Source organism: Pomacea canaliculata, linkage group LG5, assembly GCF_003073045.1.
Source record: "Pomacea canaliculata isolate SZHN2017 linkage group LG5, ASM307304v1, whole genome shotgun sequence".
NCBI classification, from domain to species: domain Eukaryota; kingdom Metazoa; phylum Mollusca; class Gastropoda; order Architaenioglossa; family Ampullariidae; genus Pomacea; species Pomacea canaliculata.
Genome location: NC_037594.1, coordinates 1,499,417 through 1,519,174, shown reverse-complemented (window position 1 = coordinate 1,519,174; position 19,758 = coordinate 1,499,417). Strand labels below are relative to the sequence as shown.

Genomic DNA, 19,758 nt, shown 5'->3' with positions numbered 1-19,758 from the left:
CTTCCAACGAGAACACTTTTCCAATCCACTGTTGTTCCACAAAGATTTCATTTTTTCCTTCTACCAGGATAAGAAATGTTTGCCATGTTTATCGGTTCATCTAACTTTACAGCTTCCATCAGCTCTGCGACACATATTTCATTATCAACTGTCGTGTTTATCAGTTTATCACACGTTCCAGCATCCATCAGATGAGTGCCACGTATTTTTTCGGTGAGCCTTTAAGATAATCGCCCATTGCTGCTTCCTCTTCAAGTAAGTCTTGTTTGAGTACAAAGACTTTATTATTTGATACTTTTTGTACTGTAATTGTTTCCTGGTGACAATAATTAAAATTTACATTTCAGTGAATTTCTGTGCAAAGCTGTAGGTACTGCTGAATGCACAGGTAATCACTGGCACTGTCACACCTGAAATATCTTGATAAACAACAACAAGCTCATGACGTCTAATGATCAACAGATTGCAGCAACTTTCACCCCAAGGCGTTCTTCGTATCATGGGACAAAAACATTGGTAGGGCAGACAATCAAATATTTCTGGAATTTAAGAGGAAAATCTGCTCAACAAATATTAGTTTATTTCACTAGGAACACCCACCAGAAAAAACAAGCAACATTTTGTCCTGTTAACAAAAATGGTCACCAACCTAAAGGTGTGGTCAACCTGACCCTGAAGCTGATGCATGCTCACCAACACGAGCTTTAGTTGTAGAAAGTCAGGAATATACTGTGGTTATGATCGAGTTGGGGGCAATTTAAAAGTATGAGACACATTTGTTCCTTGGTTCTCAAAAGTTTAGTACATTTTTACACCGTTAACTACCTCCAAGTACTTTATTGTAACTACATAACTTAAATCTTTCTGAAAAATGTCTTTCCGCACATGTTTCGCCATTGTAGTAGGGAATGATAGTAGATGACTCCAAATGCTCGTTCTTTCAAAACACAACAAAACGATTGCCTGAGGCTGCCCTCATCATCTTCATTTCGCTGTCGAGTGGCTCAGGACTCGTTCTCTCCAAAACCTACTGGTGAACACTTTCTGTCACAGTTAACCCTTTCCTATCTAATTTTTTCATCCATTCAGCCATACTTTAAACTTACACTTTTATTCTGTGAGTCGCAAAAGTGTTAAATATTCTGAAAAACACTGGAGTCACGGACTGGTTTATGACATGTCTGTTTACAAATTTTATTTACAGGCTGGTGAAGTGTACACAAGGTCAGTTCAATAAACACCATCTGGAAGTTACTTTTCCGAACTTCATGGCGTCCACACCATCGAGCAGAACCTTAAAAAGTCCAGTGAATGTAGCAAAGCCCACTGCAAAACTCCTCCAGCGCAAGTCAGTGATGCTGGATTTATTTGGAGAATTGATGGACTCGAGTCTGACCATCGACAGGAGCAGCATAGCAAGCGGTGCCATACTAGTCACCCATGGCGATCCTAAAAAGGTGGCAGACACCATCCACAAAGTGGTGGGAGAAATAAACGTGTTAGCCGCTGAAAACGATGAACAGGTTTTAAATGTCTTGAACTCACTAAAGGAAAAATTTCCCGGTCAGTTTGACACCGACTTTGAACGAAGCAGTTCGACATATATATCTGCGTTTCACAGAAAGGTGAAAACTGAGGTTGAGCCAGAGATCGCATCTCTAGCCACGAAGACAGGTCGCTTTTCAGTGTCCAGACAACACATGAACTACTTGCAGTGCCATCTGGATCACTTACAGGAGGACGTGCATGCGTCTTGGCCAGACAGTGGTGTGAGCATCACCGTGCAGATGGAGGACAGAGGTCAAGGAAGTCTGTTAGTTTCTTCAAAAAGATTCGATTTCGAAGATGTAAAAGGCTTCATAGAAAATTTCGCAGCAAACGTTCAACAATTTTCGAAAGATGTGGAACCTTCCCGCGCGCTGTTCTTAAGCAGTGGCAGAGGTCAGAAGGAGGTCAGGCGGCTAGAAAGAGAACACAACTGCCGGGTGTCTGTCCTTTTACCTGTACATCAGGTGTTGGTGCGAGCTGAGTGTCCCAGAGGTCATCAACTGTTTCTGTGCGAGGGCAACATGGCTGCGACTGACTGCAGTGTTTTGGTTTTTCCATTCAGAGACAATGTCAGAGATTGGCCGCCTACACAGAGACTGATTCTTGAAAGAGGCGAGTTGTAGTTAAAATGCACTTGAGAATACATGGATACATGTTTTGTATGTAACATTTCGTGATCAATGTAATAATTTTTAATAATTTGATTTCAACATCATTTAATCCTCATTACAGATATATTGGCAATATAGGTGTTTAATACAGGGTCCACAAGACAAGTATGCAAATTTGCTTGTGTGTGATGGTGCCTGTGCGTTTCGCACGAGCGCGTGTGTGTGTGTGAGATTAAAGGAAAGCTAGTAGACTGTTAGAAACAACTAATTAATGGTTTGTACTATTTTTATGTTCACAAACATAATAAAAGAAATGCTCGATAGATGGCAGTATTGTTATTTCCACTTTCAGATCATATAAATCAATGTTACCCAGTATGACACCATTACAATCATGTTTGCATCAAGGAGTTATCAACATTTCTTGCCTTTGCAGGTCTTCTAACAACTAAAACTGAGCTGTATGCTAAATTTCTCGGAGGCTCACCCAAGGCTCACAGACTGAAGCTTCAATCTCAGAGACCAGAGGATGAACAGACCATCTGGCTGCTGTATCTTCCCGACATCCCAGCCTCACATCCACTGATGCCTGAAGAGCTGGCTGATGGACTGGCTGAGGCCTTAAGGTTAACATCTTCATGTGGAGCAGGCTTAGCTGTTCCCCTTGCCATGAGTGTTAAACATTCACTTGATGAGAATCTGAATAGCATACTTCGTGTAATCGAAGATCACTTGAAGGAAAAAGAAAACTCTGAAACTATCTTCCTCTACCTGGAAAAGTCGTCTGCTTCTGTGAAGCAAACCCTTGTCCAAGTCATGGAGAAAGCGATGAGTAATCGCTGGAAGATAGAAGCAGACCTGGGTAAGAAGCTAGAAATTTTCCCCTAGTGATTTTAGAATTATCGGTAAATATTATTGCTCTAATTAGTATTTCTCTGAAAGATTTTGTGAGAGTAAAACAACTTAAAATATGAAAAACATTTAAGCGCACTAACCAAAGAGACGGAGATTCGAGCCCGACTGGCGAAAGCCAGCCAGGCCTTCGCCTCACTCAGGAGCACATGGAAGGCAAAAAACATCAGCCAGAAGATCAAACTGAGAACCTTCAAGTCAAATGTGATCAGCACCCTCCTTTACGGATCAGAATCCTGGAAGATGACCAAAACCATCAGTAACAAGCTTGACGTCTTCCAAACCAGATGCCTCAGGCGCATACTTAACATCTTTTGGCCAAACACCATCACCAACGAAGAACTCCACCGAAGAACTGAAACCGAGTCCATCACCACGCAGGTTCAACGAAGGCGTTGGCGATGGATTGGACATGTGCTCCGCCAGCAGACAGCAGACCTTTCCAGAGTCGCCCTACGATGGACTCCAGACGGCCGAAGAAAACGAGGCCGCCCAAAGGAAACTTGGAGAAGAACAGTGGAAAGGGAGATGAAAGGAAAGGGCTGGACATGGGGTCACCTAGAGCGGGTTTCAGCCGATCGACATCGGTGGCGGACTCTGGTTGAGGCCTTATGTGCAACCTGATGCACGAAGAGGAATAGATAGATAGATAGAACCAAAGAGACATACATTATAGAGCATATGATATTTCCTTGCATATGAATTACTTGTGTTACAAAGCATTTCATTCCATGCAAGACCTGTAACAGTGATTGTAAAACTATCATGGGGTAACTCTCACCTGTCGGACTATTGCCATGAACCTCTCTGTGTTCCTCTCACTTTGCCTGTTGTGGCTTCTGCTGGAGGCATCGTTAGTCTTGTATATTTTTCACCTGAACAGAGATAAGCAACATATTGCAATAACATTTATCACCACAAGACAAAATGCAAGACCAAAGAGAGGACAGTCATATTGTGTTGTCTTGTCTTGTGCCAGTTGCTGTTTATGAGAAGAGTCACTCATCGTCACCATCGCTTGTCATTGTTGGCCAGACACAAAATGTCGAGACAACCTTTAGTAAGGTTTGTATTCCGACAAAATGAAAGATAATTCAAGCGTCAGTGTCCTTTATTACTTATTGTTCACTTAGCTGCAGCTGCTCCAGCATGAGAACACTGACTTAGTCAACTGAAATGTTCGTTATGGGTTGCTGTACTGCAATGTCTTGTCATCCTTCTCTGTGAGATTTACTCCACCCGAAATAAAGGATTTTGTTTCTGTCCCCAATACCGAGTGAATAACACCCAAATTCACTTTTATCATGGATTGATTCAATATCTTTTAAGATACAAACCTTCAGGCATGGCCATGCACAGTCAAGCTCTGGCATGCAAAAACTCAGTCCAGGTCATTTAGAAAAAAAATATACAGAGAGGCTTTCGTGAGAGAAACGATCTCTTGCTGTTCATTCTGCTGTCTGAAGGTCTTGAATGCGAGATAAAAGAGTGGGGGAAGTATTCACTCAGTTTGGGGGACAGGTTGTTCTAAACTCAGAGTAGTGACCAAGTGACTTGAAAAAAAAATCACTGTATCCGGCAATGAAATATTATCTTATAGCCCAGTGAGGGGAAAAAACTTGCTGATGTAGAGCCTAAATAACATAATGTAACTATCATCAAACATGATTTACAATCGCTGCTAATTTATGAACTTTTGTAAATAATACATTTTTAAGCTGAAGGAGAAGATCAAATAAATGTCACACTTTCTCTTCTTCAGTCCATGATCAAACGGAGAATTTTAGGATTTTGTAGGTGTTTGATGTGAGATGTTCATCTGTAGAATATGAAATGTTGTGTCTGATGTGAACTGTTCAGCTTTAAGTTTATACATCAGTTGCAGACCATCCTTGTACCCAGCGACTTCCAGGAACGATCATGTATACTCGACACAGAAATTAAACCTGGGTTGAGTTTGTGCAGACTTTCTGAATCCATGACCTCGGAACTTGGAGCAGGAAGGGATGCAAGAGTATGGTCAAGGTTTTAGTTTGTTTTGATTTTCATCTAACGCACTTGTATAATGTGACACAAAACTGAAAGTAAAAATTTAAAAAAAAAACCTGCTAAAATCTGATGACTATTACTTTCATACAAAACAGCAATGAGTTCATTTGATTCATATCTAAAAGAGCTTGTAAAATATCAAATACAGTAGTGTAGCATCTTTTCATATATTAAGATGTTTAGGGTTATTGTTACACAGCTCCTAGCTAATATTTACAAAGACATCAGTGTTTTAGAAGTGCAATGATTTAATAAATAGCTGATTCACTTCCTGTTAAAATATAAATTTGGATATAATTTAATGAAAGAAAACTGGTTTGGTGAGAGTTGTAAAGTAGGAAGTATTAGTGAAATGGAATATATATATATAAACAGGAAATAAAAAAACTGTGTAGAGAAATATTGCGTAGTGGAGAAGATGGGATATTTTATTTTGAATGAATAACTATAGCATTTACCTAACCCTAACCCAGGCTACTGTCACAAGAATTACCATTATACAGGAAAATATTTGCTCTATATTGCAATCTGGTGCGTATTTTTTTCTTCCTGTCAAAAAAGGGACAAAAATACAAAGAGAAGAATGAAGAAAAGAAAAAGGATGAAGAAAAGCCTGTAAGAACTGTGGAAGTTAATGTTGGCGACAACATACAGACTGAGGACACATACATCTTTTACTTCGAAACAAGGCGGCACGGAGGAGGTGATGTTGAGAAGGTGGAGATTGAGAGAGAGAAGGGCATCGTCCGTGTCACCTTTGTGAAGCCAGAGGGTCAGTACAGTTACTGAAGTATTTCCACAAATGTAATGTAGTGATTACTGAACTACAAACTAATACCTTTATTGGCTTAAAAGGCAGATTTTGTGCTGGCCTTGGCATACCTGGCATTGTATTAATTGTATGACAGTTTAGATAATCAGAGAATGTTGATTGTAATCCAAAGCAACATCTGTACAATAGATATAAAGTGTGTAAAGTGTTTACTTATCATCTGCTCTATAAAGTGGCAGCACGCGTGGCAAGTCAGCAACATAAAATCGCAGGTCAACCTGTGGAAGTGACCCTGTATGTACCCCCAATACCCAAACCTCCATACCCAGACAAGCTGCTGTTCCACAACGTGGCAGAGAGCACAACACGTGACTGTCTGGCCATGTATCTGGAGCGGATAACTGGACAGGAACCTACTGACCTGATGTATGCTGATGAGGTTGGAGATGTCCTTGCTGTATTTGATGAAGACCCAGGTGCATGACAGTTTGTTACAAAGATTATAGCAGACGGCAGACTGTTACCATCGTTTAGTTTTTTTCTGTATATATTTGGAGACTTTTTCACAAAATCAGAAACATGGACTGTTGACAGTAGTGGCTGATGGCACATCATACTCTGAATAGTACTGTGCCTAAAAAGATCATGAATAATTAATTTTACAGTCTCATAACAGGGCTTCTGCTAAGGCTAAATTCTTTGGGGTTCCAGGGACCCCTTCTTCAGATTTCTAAGGGGTCCCAGGCTAACTCTAAGGGGTCCCTTTACAATGTGAAAAAAAAAATCAACAAATCAACATACTTTGTTCAACTGCCTTTCAGGCACACAAAGCACTGTAATGTCTAGCCAGAAACGGCGAGATTTCTGTGCCTAAAGAGTGTGCAAGCATCTGTGATGAGATTATGCTCACTGTACTTGGGGTGCTCACTTTTTTTCCGTTTCTGAGACGATGATTTTAACCACGCTGTCAACGACGTCTTGGAAATAAGTTAATGGAACTCTTCCCGGTAAGGGGGAAAAAACCCCCCAACAAAACACACAGTTCAAGGGAAGTAACTCTCAGTTTGTAGCAGACGACAACAATAGATTGGGCTACGACGTCAGACACTACACTAACCCAATTTTGTATCTGTTTTTCTTGTATCTGAAGGTGTCTCTTGGGACCCCATTGACGAAAATTGAAGGGGTCCTCCAAACTTTTAATGCGTACTGTACGCAATTTTTTGCGTAAGCAGAAGCCTTGTCATAGGTATCAAGTAATGGGAAAGCCACAACTATTGGCTATAAGACTGTAAACTGCAGATTTAAATGTGAATTAGTTAAGCAGTGTAAAGCAAGGCAGGCACAATTAACTTCTAAACAAAAAGATAATAAAGCTGAGTTAAATTTTTCTTTCCACAAATAGAAGTGTTGTGTTAGGAGAAAGAGTTTACTTATCATGGAGTCTGTTGAAGAAGTCTTTTTATTTCAGTTCCACTTCACTAGCTTGTTTTACTTCCCAAATGACTAATTGACAGTCATATTTTTCTCATCAGACTTCTCAAAGGTGCAAGAAATGTGTCGACAGAAAAAATTGGAAGGGAGACAGATCTCAGTGTCAAGGGTTCCCATCTCAAACTGCATGCTTGTGGAGAACTTAAACAAAAATACAACAGAGAACACCATTTTATTCTACTTCGAGGGCAAGCGAAGTGGTGGTGGTCCCGTGGAGAAAGTGGCTATTGACCATGAAAATGGCAGGTGTCTGGTTTTCTTTGAGAACTATGAAGGTATGAAAAGATTTTGCTGTCTGTGAAGTGTATCTTCCCCCAACATTTTTATTTTCAGAGATTGATGTACTGTAGTCTTGTATACAGTATCAAGCTGAAGAGTTTGGGATGCCTTGACTAAATCTCTTTAGTTTTCCATTAAGTCACTTCCCATGAAATCGTATTTGCTATTTCAGGAAGAAATGATAAAAACAAAAAAGCGAGAAAGCATGTTTTCAAATATTTTCCATGTGAACTATGCAAAAAAAATTATTGTTGTTTTTGATATTAATAAAATTTAAGCAAGTGAAAGGTTTTTGCAAAAAAAACTTTGTGTAATAAAATTATCAAAGTTTACTAGTATATTTTTAAAGACTAAATTAAATGTTACCTATTATTTGTTAATTTTCTTAGAAAAAGTCTTTCAACCATAGCTATAACATCCTAAATTTGATTTCACGATTGATTTAACTTATGGATCAGTAAGCTAGACATCACTGTATACAAATTTCCCTGGAGTATATTGGAAATATCCGTGAATCTTTCTTTTCAGCAAAAGAATAAAATAAAACTGTATTTTTTTCATTTCATAACTCAGTAATTGAAAAAATCCTAGAAAAGTCCCACACACTTGATGGAAGTCAGCTGAAAGTCAGGCTGTACATGGAGTGTCTTGGACCATCTGGGGGCAGAAGAGATGGCAATATTTTTGTTCTGCCCAGACCTGTAGAGTTTAGAGAGGTGGATAAATACAAGGTGGCGTTTATTCAGCAGTCAAGTACATTGCAAGGAGGACTGACCCATCAACTCACGGCTTTGCATGCCAAGCCAAAGTTCTCAGACAACACACTGTCTGTAGAATGTACCTTGACAACATCAGTTGAGCATGCACGTCTGCTGGCTCGCACCTGGACCAATGATGTCCAGAATGCTGTTAACTTCATTTTCAGCATGGTTGTCGTTTTTCGTCAAGATGTGGTGCAGGAAATATGGGATGAGACAGAAAAATCTGTGACTACCATCAGGCCAGTTAGCCAGGACTGTGCAATCATACTGACACTGAGTGAGGAAAAGATGTTTATAGTAGTGGGTGTAAAGTGCATGGCTGATCATCTGATGAAACAAGTCAAACGGATTGTCAACCACAAAGAGGAAGAATGTGAGCGTAAAAAGCAGGAAATTACAGAGACCAACAGAAATCTCAAACTGTTCCAGCTTCGACTTTTGGCAGCCACCTATTTCCAGAGTGAAGCAGCCAAACTACATCCAGGACTTAAGGTAGATATTCGCACAGCAAAAGGGGAGATCAGCTACCATGGCTTGCTCAGAGATGTGAAAGAGGCTCAAGTTGAGATGTACGAGCTCCTGCAGTCAGTCAGGTCTGATAAAATTACCAACATGAGCAACCTGCAGAAAAGTCTTTTGGGCACCAAAGAAACACGGGATTATGTTGTTCATAAATTTAAGTCTGAGAAAATTGTGGCAGTTTGGGATGTGGACAGTCAGGGAGAGATAAATGTCTACAGTTTCTCTGACAAGTACCTAGTGAATGCCATTCACATCATGCAGAAGTCTCTTGTACAACACCAGCGCCCTCTTGAACCTGAGACAGCTGATCTACTGATGTCACCTGAGTGGAACCAGTTTGTGGGCAAAATAACAGGTGACTATGTTGGTGTCTTGAAAATTGTTCATCTTCACAATGGTCATCAGCTGTTTATAGCTGGCACAGACAACATAATGCTTGCAGTAATAGAGGAAACAGAGCGATTCCTCAAAGAAAACACCATCTACATGCTGAGCTACCACTTTTTTCCAAGTCTTCAGATTTTTGTCGCCAATTATTGGCGGGCCAAGGTGATGAGGATGAGCAACAATTTGCGAGCCTACAAAGTGGAGGTGAGTTTAGATGAATCTGGAAAGGAGTTTCATATCCGTGGAACAAAAACAGGATTAGATTTAATGACAAAAAATTTCGAACAGCTGGGTTCAGAGGTGAAGTGTCACATGCAAACACTGACAGACCCAGCAAAGGTCAGGTTCCTGTCAACTCCCAACTGGGAGAAGGAACTGGAGAAACTTGGCCGCAGCACCCAGTGTGTCTTCTCCTTGAAAGAGGAGCCTGTGGACTTGGTGAGTTAACATTTTTCTGCCTTAACGTGAGGATTCCTTTCATATGTTTTACTGATATTTATATCGGTTTTGAAGGCTGAGATTGTATTTTAACAAATTCTCAGAAATTAAACATGCATGAACCAGATTTTAAGTTTAAACTTGCTACCGTTGAAAACAAGTAGGATTTTTAGTTTTTTTTTATCTGTTGCTCACTTGTGGGACAGTACTCATAGTCAATAATAACTGGTAAACTGAAATCTGAAAATCGTGTTGACAGAATAAGGTGGAGTATAAATCTGAAAATCGTGTTGACAGAATAAGGTGGAGTATAGATGAGGGGAGGTGAAGCACAGCCATGAGTTACATGTTTAATAATAGTAAGTTACCCTATAGAAGGGTTGGTCGTTCCTTCAGGTTGTCGCAGGCATTTGCTTTTGTTATTTCCTAATCACTGATGCTCTGCGAACTCAAAATAAAACTATTTCTACTCTTCATTTCTGTGATGGAGAGGGGAAAACAAAATTCTCCTCTATCGCGGCATCTTAAAGATAAGTCACGTGTCCATGAATTCACGCAGGATCAAAGATGTTAACATAAAAAACTCGTCTCCAGAGACTTTAAGCAGACAAATAAACGAACATTCCAACTAGACTTTGTGTGGACTTTGTGTTCTCTACAGGTGGTGCAGTCAGACAGTTCTCAGAGAATCACCAGTGAAGTGGCTTCAAAACCTTCAGTGAACCCCAAAAGTCCAAACTGGTCTTCAAAGCAAGGCAGGGATAAAAATTTTAAGATCTTGTTAAATTAGAATTAAAAATTTCTTTTCCTTGGTCTTATTTTCATCAAAAGAGGGTTGCGAGAAGTCTATCTTTCAATATTATCAATATTTTGTCTTTCAATAATTGCAGTGGGATAATTATTGTCAAACTACAGTCATCCGCAATATGTTCCCAGTCATGTCCTTTACAGAATTAAATATTTGTTTCTTTAGTCATATTTTAGAAATCTGACAGCAGCATTGTGTTTAAGAAAATGTAGCGGAAATATTAGTTTATTGACACTGACTGGCTAGCGGGTCTGGATGGACTTCCTACTCTCTGACTGATGCACATCATTAATTACAGCATAACCAATTAAATTATGAATAAGTCCTATTTAAGGTTGCACATAAGAAACCAATTATGAAAAAGCTAGTACATCTCACATTTCCGTTTTATTTTGCAAAATTTTCAGTTTTCAGGATTAGTGGAATATTAAGTCTTAATACAAAGATTATAATTACAGATACTATAATATTCTCCCTCTGCTCTTCTAACTACAGCTACTAGTGGTTCTGTTCGTCGCAGTCCCAAAAAATTCTCCAGTTCATCCGAGGTGGAGGTGACAAAGCTCTTTGTGTATGGTGAATCTACAGAAAGCATAAGAAGGGCTCTCAGACGTTTTGATGATCTTGTGAAGGAAAGTTCACAAGCAAAGAAACTGTGGATGGCATAGTACAAGCGTCAACCTGGTTTGATGATGTTTTCTGGAGGTAGCGAGAACTCGTAACATGTCAGTGGACCTCTGTAGACTACAGATGAACTCTTGACATATTATACTGCCCTCAGCCACACACACATGCAATGATTGCTTTACTGATTGACTGTGTGACTCCACAGTTCACAACGCGTGATCTTTCACCTATGAACTCGACTATATACAGTATATACACATATGTTGGGCTCTGTCGTCTGCTGTGTGGTTATTCTTGTGGCAGCCTTACCTCGCGAAATAAAGTCTCACGATGATTACTGACTGGACACTGAGGTTGACGAGTAGATGTTTGTGTCACGAGGGACTGGACTTTCATCAACCTGCTCTCATGTTGACCTCACCCTTCTAAGTCAAATTGTATTTCTCTTCCTTCATTTATCTCATTACTGTTTCTGAAAATGCAAAGTCGTAGGACATCAAAGTTTTTTCCTTAACGTCTGCTCTTTTATGTGATTATTAGTGTTATTAGTGTCTCAATTAAAAAAGATCCACTTGTTTAAAATACAGTCCGAGGTTTACAAGCAACATCTATGTAGCACATCAGTAGCGAGACCATAGCTCTGTCATTTAGTGAATGTTTGTTGTCGAAACTTTTTCTATACTAATATTTTTATATATAAGACAACATTTATAATCAAGACATAGACTTGTGAATACATTGCATAAAGTACCGATTAATTTTGTAATAAATGTACAATTACCAGAATATTTCTTTCTTTTATAAAATTGGTGCGCGTGCGCGCATCTTCCTTCTGCACTATCTGCCACGTCAGGAAACAAAATTCACAAAAAGCAAAAAAAGTCATGGAGACATCTTGTAGAAGATGCGGGATTAAACAACACCTGTCGCCTTACACACCGGAATGAGATAATAAACTTTATTACCATTGTACACCATCTGCACAATAAAAATATATTGATAGCGAATACTAGTTGTCGTCCTAAGAGGGGTTAAGAAGTTTATCCTTATGTGCATGTGCAAACCATACTAAGACAGTCGTATCATCTCAAGACATCGGCAATGCGACACCTGCAGTGACTCAGGGGACAATCAGTGCCATGCAGACTGCGAGTGTACACGTGGCAGAAGGACTAACACTGTTTGACCTGTCTTACCTGTCTCTGACCCTTCAGTCAGGGTTCAAAAAACGTTTTTCCTCCCTTAACCACCTTAAGCACTTTTAAGCTTTCATACGGGATGCGTTTGTCAGGTAACAACATTAATGATCTGAAGACAGCTTACAACACTAATTGAAAGAAAAGTATTTTGTTGGATCTGTCGACCCTTGGTCTCCGGTGTTGCAAACCTCCTTATGTCGAATGACTCGTTAGTCCTCGGCCTAATTTCCGTCAGACCACTGTAGTGTAGACCTCCTCAACTTCATGACTTTTCAGTGTCCAACCTCCGTTAGTAGGAGATGCGAGATTAAACAACACCTGTCGCGGTACACAGCAGCAAACATTTCCCCCACCTACACAAACCTCTTCCCTTCCTCGCCATCTTCTATACCTCACTCCTCCATTTTCCCTCCCATCCAAAGCCCCACACCTCGTTCAATACCTTTAAGTGGAAGTCCTTTTCCATTGCACAAATAAGACAACCAAGCCCCTCCCCGTAATATCTCCCTCCTCACACCAGGGACGACAATGGTGTGTTGGATATAAAAGGCCATTGCAGGCCACCAGCAAGTGGACTACGAGCTCACCTACAGGAGGAGGCACTTTCCCGACCAATCAAGCAGCAAGGACATTGGACATCACCGGCTACCTGCCTGCAACACATCCTCACGGGCCTGACCATCGGCACTGACCACTTCCACCCGAGGACAGACAAGGGAGGGCGAGTTGTCGCTGTACGAGACAGACATGGCATCAGCACATCACCTGCTCGCCGCCGCCTTTAGTCTGTGCGGACTTTTGTTTCTTCTTCACGTCGTCACAGGTAGCTTCACTTCTTTAGATTCTTTCCTTTCTTTTGTTTTACTCATTTATTTCTCACATTAATGAGGTCTAAATATGTTGCTTGATAAAGGCAGTTGCCTCAACATGTCTGACCTTCGCAGAAAAGACACCATGATATTTCTTTTCCTACAATAACTGCACCGATGTGCTCTTTAACTACAAAATTCTCTCGAATAATTCATTAGTTTAACACTTTTTTCTAAGGATTCAAGGAATGTTTCTCGCAAAGTTTATATTTTGTTCTCTCCAATCTGATGGCTACCTTTTTCCAAAAGGAAATTCGTTTTGGATTCAGTTTAAACGATGACTTTATTACTCATCCATTTTGGTTTACATCGAGTTTATCTGAAACTGGACAACGGGATATACACTCACTGCCTCTAGAGAGAAATCTTGACGATGAACACCCTCACTTCTGTTATAGTTGATCTTTTGTGTTCTCGAGATGACGAGTCAGACCATTGTGTTGTCCTGGAACGGGCTGTAGAAGTTGGCAAGCTGGGAGAAAAATGATGAAAATAAAAGTGCGATTGATTACGTGTAGGCTTCCAACATCACCACCACTCCAGCAAACCTTTCTCTTTTTCATCCTCTAACTTCAGGGCTTCTGCTTACGCAAAAAATTGCGTACATTTTGCATTAAAAGTTCGGAGGACCCCTTCAATTTTCGTCAATGGGGTCCCAGGGGACCCCTTCAAATTTGGGCGAAGAACAGATACAAAATTGGGTAAGTGTAGTGTCTGACATCGTAGCCCAATCTATTGTCTGCTATAAGGTGAGAGTAACTTCCCTTACTTTGTGTTGCAGTCAACAGCCTCAGGTGCAAGACGTGTCGTTTGACGGATGAAGGATGCGATTCCAGAGATTTGCCAGAGAAGGACTGTGGTTCCTACGCCCTCTGTCGCACTGTAGTATTTTTCTACAAGAATGGTAAATAAACATTTGTTTTACGTTTTATGTGTGCGTCCATCTGTGGGGTTCTGTTGTAAGCTCTTACAGTTGTGTTACTGCCCTTGTATTCTGTTTGAATTGTTTTCCTCCCTTCAGTTATGGGCGCGAGTCTCCACTAAAGTCGCAAGTTTCTTCCCCCGCTGCCACTACGTGTCCTTTTCTCTCTCTCTTTTAGATATAACGAAGCTGAAAGAAGTTAGATATGTAGGGGATGGGGCACATACACTTATTGTATCAAATTGTTCAAATTCGATAGACAGAAAGATGGAAGGATATACAGGGAAAAAGAAAACTGTAGAGGTTAAAAGATGATAGATTGACTGTTAGTGGATTAGTGAGTAAATAGGTACATAGATTGATAGAAGGGTAGATAAAATTACTTTTATGAATGCCACTACATACCTTTGCTAAATCATTGCCCTTTGTCTGACAGGCGACACACAGGTTACATTTCGAGACTGCGTAAATGGTAAAGACTGGAAAAACAAGTGTGAAGATGTGGTACATTCGAGGAATTGTTATTACTACTGTGACACTGACAACTGTAACAATATCTCCTACAAACAATAAGAAGAGGACTGACTTGTCAGAAACCTTCATGGGTACAAAAGCTATGCCTCCAGTTCTTTTGTATTAATACAGAACCATGCCAACAAGTACTCTTCAATAAAATTTCAGCCAAATTACACACAAGATAAACCATTTCATTCCACTCAAAATGTCTTCTATTATTTCCTGCTCTGCACCGTCGGAAACGTTTCAAGTAGACATTCCTAAAGGCTTTTTAAACAATTTCGCCTTGTCGTAAATTGATTGTGATATTTCACATGAAATTGTTTGCTTGGTCCTGAAAACTGAATAAAGGTTTGACATCTGAGTTCGTAGCCGCTACTCCTTTGTCGTGCGAACAAATGTAGATATGAATGTGATTGTAGTCTCACCACATCTTATTAATCTGTCTTCTTCTTTCTCCTTTAGTTCATTAGTCTATTTCCTCCTTTGTTCTTTCTCCCGTCTTTCTACATTTTTTTTTTAAACTCACCATCCGTTATTATCGATGTTCCTCTAATTTATTATCTCTGCTCTGATCGTTATTTTATTGTTTATAATTTTTAACTGTGCTATAGATAGAACTGAACAGCATCGGTACATAAATAAATCTATTTTATTAAGATAAAGTACAGAGGAAAGTTTTTTAAAATAACGCATGTAAACAGATTTTGTCTTTTGTTTTTTTTTACTCAGATTCTTATTCCCAAGAATAGTATATTGCTGCCACTGAAATATTGATATAGATACGCCAGAGTGTTACACAACACATCTTACCAAAATGTTTAAGTTAACAGAGCCAACTAGTTCGATGAGAATTGTTTGTCAGCGTGTCCGTTTGCGCCCGTTCCGTTCTTTATTTGGTATCAGACGATGACGACGATGATGAACTCGCTGTATTGGAAAGATGCGTGTTGCTTTGAGAATAACCGATGGTAAGAGAATTAACAGATATGATGAATGACAACAACGGCTCTGACGACCCAACAGTCCACAATAATAAACTTGACTATCTATCTATTCCTCTTCGTGCATCAGGTTGCACACAAGGCCTCGACCAGAGTCCGCCACCGATGTCGATCGGCTGAAACCCGCTCCATGTGACCCCATGTCCAGCCCTTTCCTTTCATCTCTCTTTCCACTGTTCTTCTCCAAGTTTCCTTTGGGCGGCCTCGTTTTCTTCGGCCGTCTGAAGTCCATCGCAGGGCGACTGTAGAGATGTCTGCTGTCTGCTGGCGGAGCACATGTCCAATCCATCGCCAACGCCTTCGTTCAACCTGCGTGGTGATGGTTTCAGTTCTTCGGTGGAGTTCTTCGTTGGTGATGGTGTTTGGCCAAAAGATGTTAAGTATTATTGCCTGAGGCATCTGTTTTAGAAGACTTGAAGTTTGTTACTGATGGTTTTGGTCATCTTCCATGATTTTGATCCGTAAAGGAGGGTGCTGATCACAGTTGACTTGAAGATTCTCAGCTTGATCTTCTGGCTGATGTTTTTGCCTTCCATGTGGTCCTGAGTGAGGCGAAGGCCTGGATGGCTTTCGCCAGTCGGGCTCGAATCTCCACCTCCGCATCCCCGGTGTTTGACATTTTGGACCCAAGATAGGTGAAACTGTCAACTTCCTCAATCTCTTCTCCATTTAGTTTGATGCTGTCTTGGACTCTGGCGTTCACTCTCATACTGTTAGTTTTTTGTGCTGACCTTCAAGCCAAGGTTTCCAGGTGTTTCCGAGAAGGCCTTTGTTTTTTCCTGCATGTCTTGGTGGCGGTGTGACAGCAGTGCAGTGTCATCAGCAATGTCCAAGTCTTCCAGCGTTGTTGTTGCTTTCATAGTCATGGTCCATCTGATCCCTCTTCTTTCACTGTCAGTGGAAGTTTTCATGATCCAGTCCATGGCCAGGATGAAGAGGAACGGCGACAGAATGCATCCCTGCTTCACCCCGGTACTGACGCTGAAGGGGTCTGTGAGCTCCGTGTCACAGACAACCTGGGATTTGAAATCGCTGAACAGCATTTCAACGACCTGAACAAGTTTTGCAGGGACTCCGTAATGCCTCAGGTTGCCGTCAGTCTTGACAGAACAATCTTGCTAAAGACCTTGCTAGTGAGGGAGAGCAGTGTTATGCCCCTTCAATTATTGCAGTCTCCAAGATCTCCTTTCGTTGGTAACTTGAAGATGAGCCCTGTCTTCAATGCATCAGGGAGCTGCCCTGATTCCCAAACTTGCCTGAAGATTTCAGTCAGTATGGGAGCTGTCACATTCACATCTGCTTTCAACATCTCTGCGGTTATTCCATCTGCCCCTGGTGCTTTGCCCCTCTTCATTGTCTTGATTGCTGTCACTTCTTCCAGGCTTGGTGGGTCTGTGCAGATGTCGAGGTCTATAGCTGCTGGCTGGATGTCTGCAAGCTGAGGGGGATCTGGTCTGTTCAGAACTGACTCAAAATGTTCCCTCCAGCGCTGTAGTTTTGCTGCCTCTCCCTCGACCACATTACCGTTCACGTCTTTCACTGGCACATCACTGTTCTTAAACCCGTTGTTTAGCTGTTTGTTTACCTTGTACAGTGTCTTCAGGTCATTTTTTCTTGCTGCTTTTTCTGTTTCATCTGCCAGTTTCTCTATGTAGTCTCTTTTGTCGGTTTTTGTCGTCCTCTTTATCTCTTTGTTTAGTTTTGTATATCTTTGTCTGTGTTGTTCCTTCAGGCTTTCAGATCTGGTGCTGTTGATTCTTTGTTTGGCTGACTTTCTCTCCTATATCTTCTTCCATGTCTCTTCTCTGATCCACTGTTCTTTCTTTTTCCTTTGGAAGCCCAGTATTTTCTCTCCTGTTTCATATAAGACTCGATTGAAGTCGTCTAAGGTCAGGGTTAGGGTTAGGCAGTAATGCAAATTTTAAGATCTTGTTAAATTAAAATTAACAATTTCTAGATAAGGTGTTGTCCACTGTCTTATTTTCATAAAAAAGGTTGGGAGAAGTCTATCCTTCGATAATATCAATATATTGTCCTTCAATAATTGCAATGAGATGATTATTGTCAAACTGCAGTCATCCACAATACTTTCCCAGTCATATTCGGTACAGAATTCAATATTTGTTTCTTTAGTCGTATTTTAGAAATCTTACATCAGCATTGTATTCCAGAAAATGTAGCAGAAATATTAGTTTATTGACACTGACTGGCTAGCGGGTCTGGATTTACATCACTAATTACAGCATAACTAATTAAATTATGAATAATGACTATTTAAGGTTGCACGTAAGAAACCAATTATGAAAAAGCATATCTCACATTTCCGTTGTATTTTGCAAAATTTTCCGATTTCAGGATTAGTGGAATATCAAGTCTTAATACAAAGATTATAATTACAGATACTGTAATATTCTCTCTCAGCTCTTCTAACTACAGCTGCTAGTGGTTCTGTTCGTCCCAGGCCAATAAAATTCGCCAGTTCATCTAAGGTGGAAGTGACAAAACTCTTTGTGTATGGTGAATCTGCTGAAAGCATAGAAAGGGCTCTCAGACTTTTTGAAAGAAACTGTGGACGGTATTGTGCAGACTATTAATAAGGTAATCGGCAACTCTTATATTTTAAGGAATTATTATTTTTTATTATTGTTGAAAGAAAACGATTTGCCCAGCTTTCTGTTCTGACAAATAATACACTTACACAGATGATATACACAAAGTAAAGTAAAGAATTTAGAAGCAATATACTGTCAGGGACGCGTTCAATTCGCACTTTCACACTACTCGCACTCACTGTACGCACACGTCCCCTTACGTGTTCTTTCATTCACAAATCACATAGATTTGTCGTGGGCAACAAAAGTTTTATATCAGTCAACATTAAAAACACACACACGATACTGCGAACTATATATATAAAGTCTGTAGGTCTTTCACGTCGCGGCCTGTAAATCAAAGTTGACGTATGTTTTTGAATAGTTCGTTAAAGTCTTAGTTACTCACACCTCACGGCCTGAAGAGAAGGTCTGTGCAACCCAAAAATAAAACGTCCTGGTGAATTCCTCCTTTTCCCTGGTCCAGAAGTTGTGCAGAAACAAAACTTTTAGGGGAAAGCACATACACGTTGCGGTTCTTAATACGAGTAAGTGCTGACTTGGCAGACACCTAGTCGACGACTTAGAATATATTCTCTGGGATCAACACAAAAGATCCAAACCGAACACCGCGAATAAATCCTCTGGATCGACACATAAGATCCAAAGCGAACACTACAAATAAATTCTCTGGGATCGACACACAAGATCCAAAGCGGACACTCCACACTTTCAGTCCACCTCTCTTCACTCCTCACAGCCGTCTCCCGTCGTCTGCTCTCTTCCAAAAAAAATTTTCACGCTACGTCCCTCTAAAGTTGCGTCATAAAATGACGTCGGGTTCTGACGCGAAACCACAACGCAGCAAACACACTCTCATACTGGTAAGGGCAATAATCCCTGACTAACAACAGACAGGGGAACAACCCCCTGTTCCTAACATATACACATAATATCCTACTAAATAAATACCAAGCATGCACGAACTCTTTCTAACACCTCGCGAACACAAACACAAGCACACAAACAACTAACAATAACTACTGAATATTTTTAAAAAGAAAGAAAAAATATAAAATTTCCTATCAATAAAAAAGAAAGTTATTGTGTATATTTCCTTATATAAAATGGTTTATTTACAGTTTTAAATAAACTTGAATTGTCATTTACCATGGAGTAGGAATCAACGCAATTTTATAATCAGATTTTATATTTATAATGAAGACGTTGACGTGGATAATAAGAAAAACGTTGTTTTGCTGGATTGGAGTCGGTGGGCAAAACTGACAAATAGAAGTTCTTCTATAAAAGTATGCCAGCTCTTTCATGGCTATGTGTTACAACACCCACCGCCCTACACACAAGGAACGGATGACTTACACTCGCACATATACAATCACATTTATAAGTATTATATATTTATACATGTGTAGAATGCATTGCTTTGTT

At 40.2% G+C, this 19,758-nt stretch overlaps 2 protein-coding genes and 1 long non-coding RNA gene across 4 annotated transcripts; 2 read left to right on the top strand and 1 right to left on the bottom strand.

Annotated features, from left to right (window-relative positions):
- The first annotated feature begins 188 nt into the window (after positions 1-188).
- Positions 189-11,986, top strand: LOC112564207. Of its 2 annotated transcripts, none has more exons than XM_025238862.1 (11): positions 189-255; positions 1,205-2,160; positions 2,596-3,021; positions 4,051-4,136; positions 4,951-5,085; positions 5,682-5,892; positions 6,126-6,368; positions 7,428-7,661; positions 8,239-9,773; positions 10,435-10,528; positions 11,077-11,986. In XM_025238862.1, exons 2-11 carry the CDS (start codon positions 1,269-1,271, stop codon positions 11,247-11,249), a joined length of 4,029 nt encoding a protein of 1,342 aa, XP_025094647.1. In that variant the 5' UTR covers positions 189-255; positions 1,205-1,268; the 3' UTR covers positions 11,250-11,986. The 2 variants fall into 2 exon arrangements, with proteins under 2 accessions (XP_025094647.1, XP_025094646.1); XM_025238861.1 differs by lacking the exon at positions 189-255 and adding an exon at positions 398-516.
- Positions 2,865-6,881, bottom strand: LOC112564227. The gene is made up of 3 exons (XR_003099181.1): positions 6,821-6,881; positions 3,853-3,946; positions 2,865-2,998 (listed from the first exon to the last, which is right to left on the bottom strand). It is a non-coding gene; the product is annotated as an uncharacterized LOC112564227 (long non-coding RNA).
- A 625-nt stretch (positions 11,987-12,611) lies between the features above and the next one.
- Positions 12,612-15,053, top strand: LOC112564225. The gene is made up of 3 exons (XM_025238900.1): positions 12,612-13,230; positions 14,058-14,180; positions 14,635-15,053. Exons 1-3 carry the CDS (start codon positions 13,155-13,157, stop codon positions 14,769-14,771), a joined length of 336 nt encoding a protein of 111 aa, XP_025094685.1. The 5' UTR covers positions 12,612-13,154; the 3' UTR covers positions 14,772-15,053.
- The last annotated feature ends 4,705 nt before the right edge of the window (positions 15,054-19,758 follow it).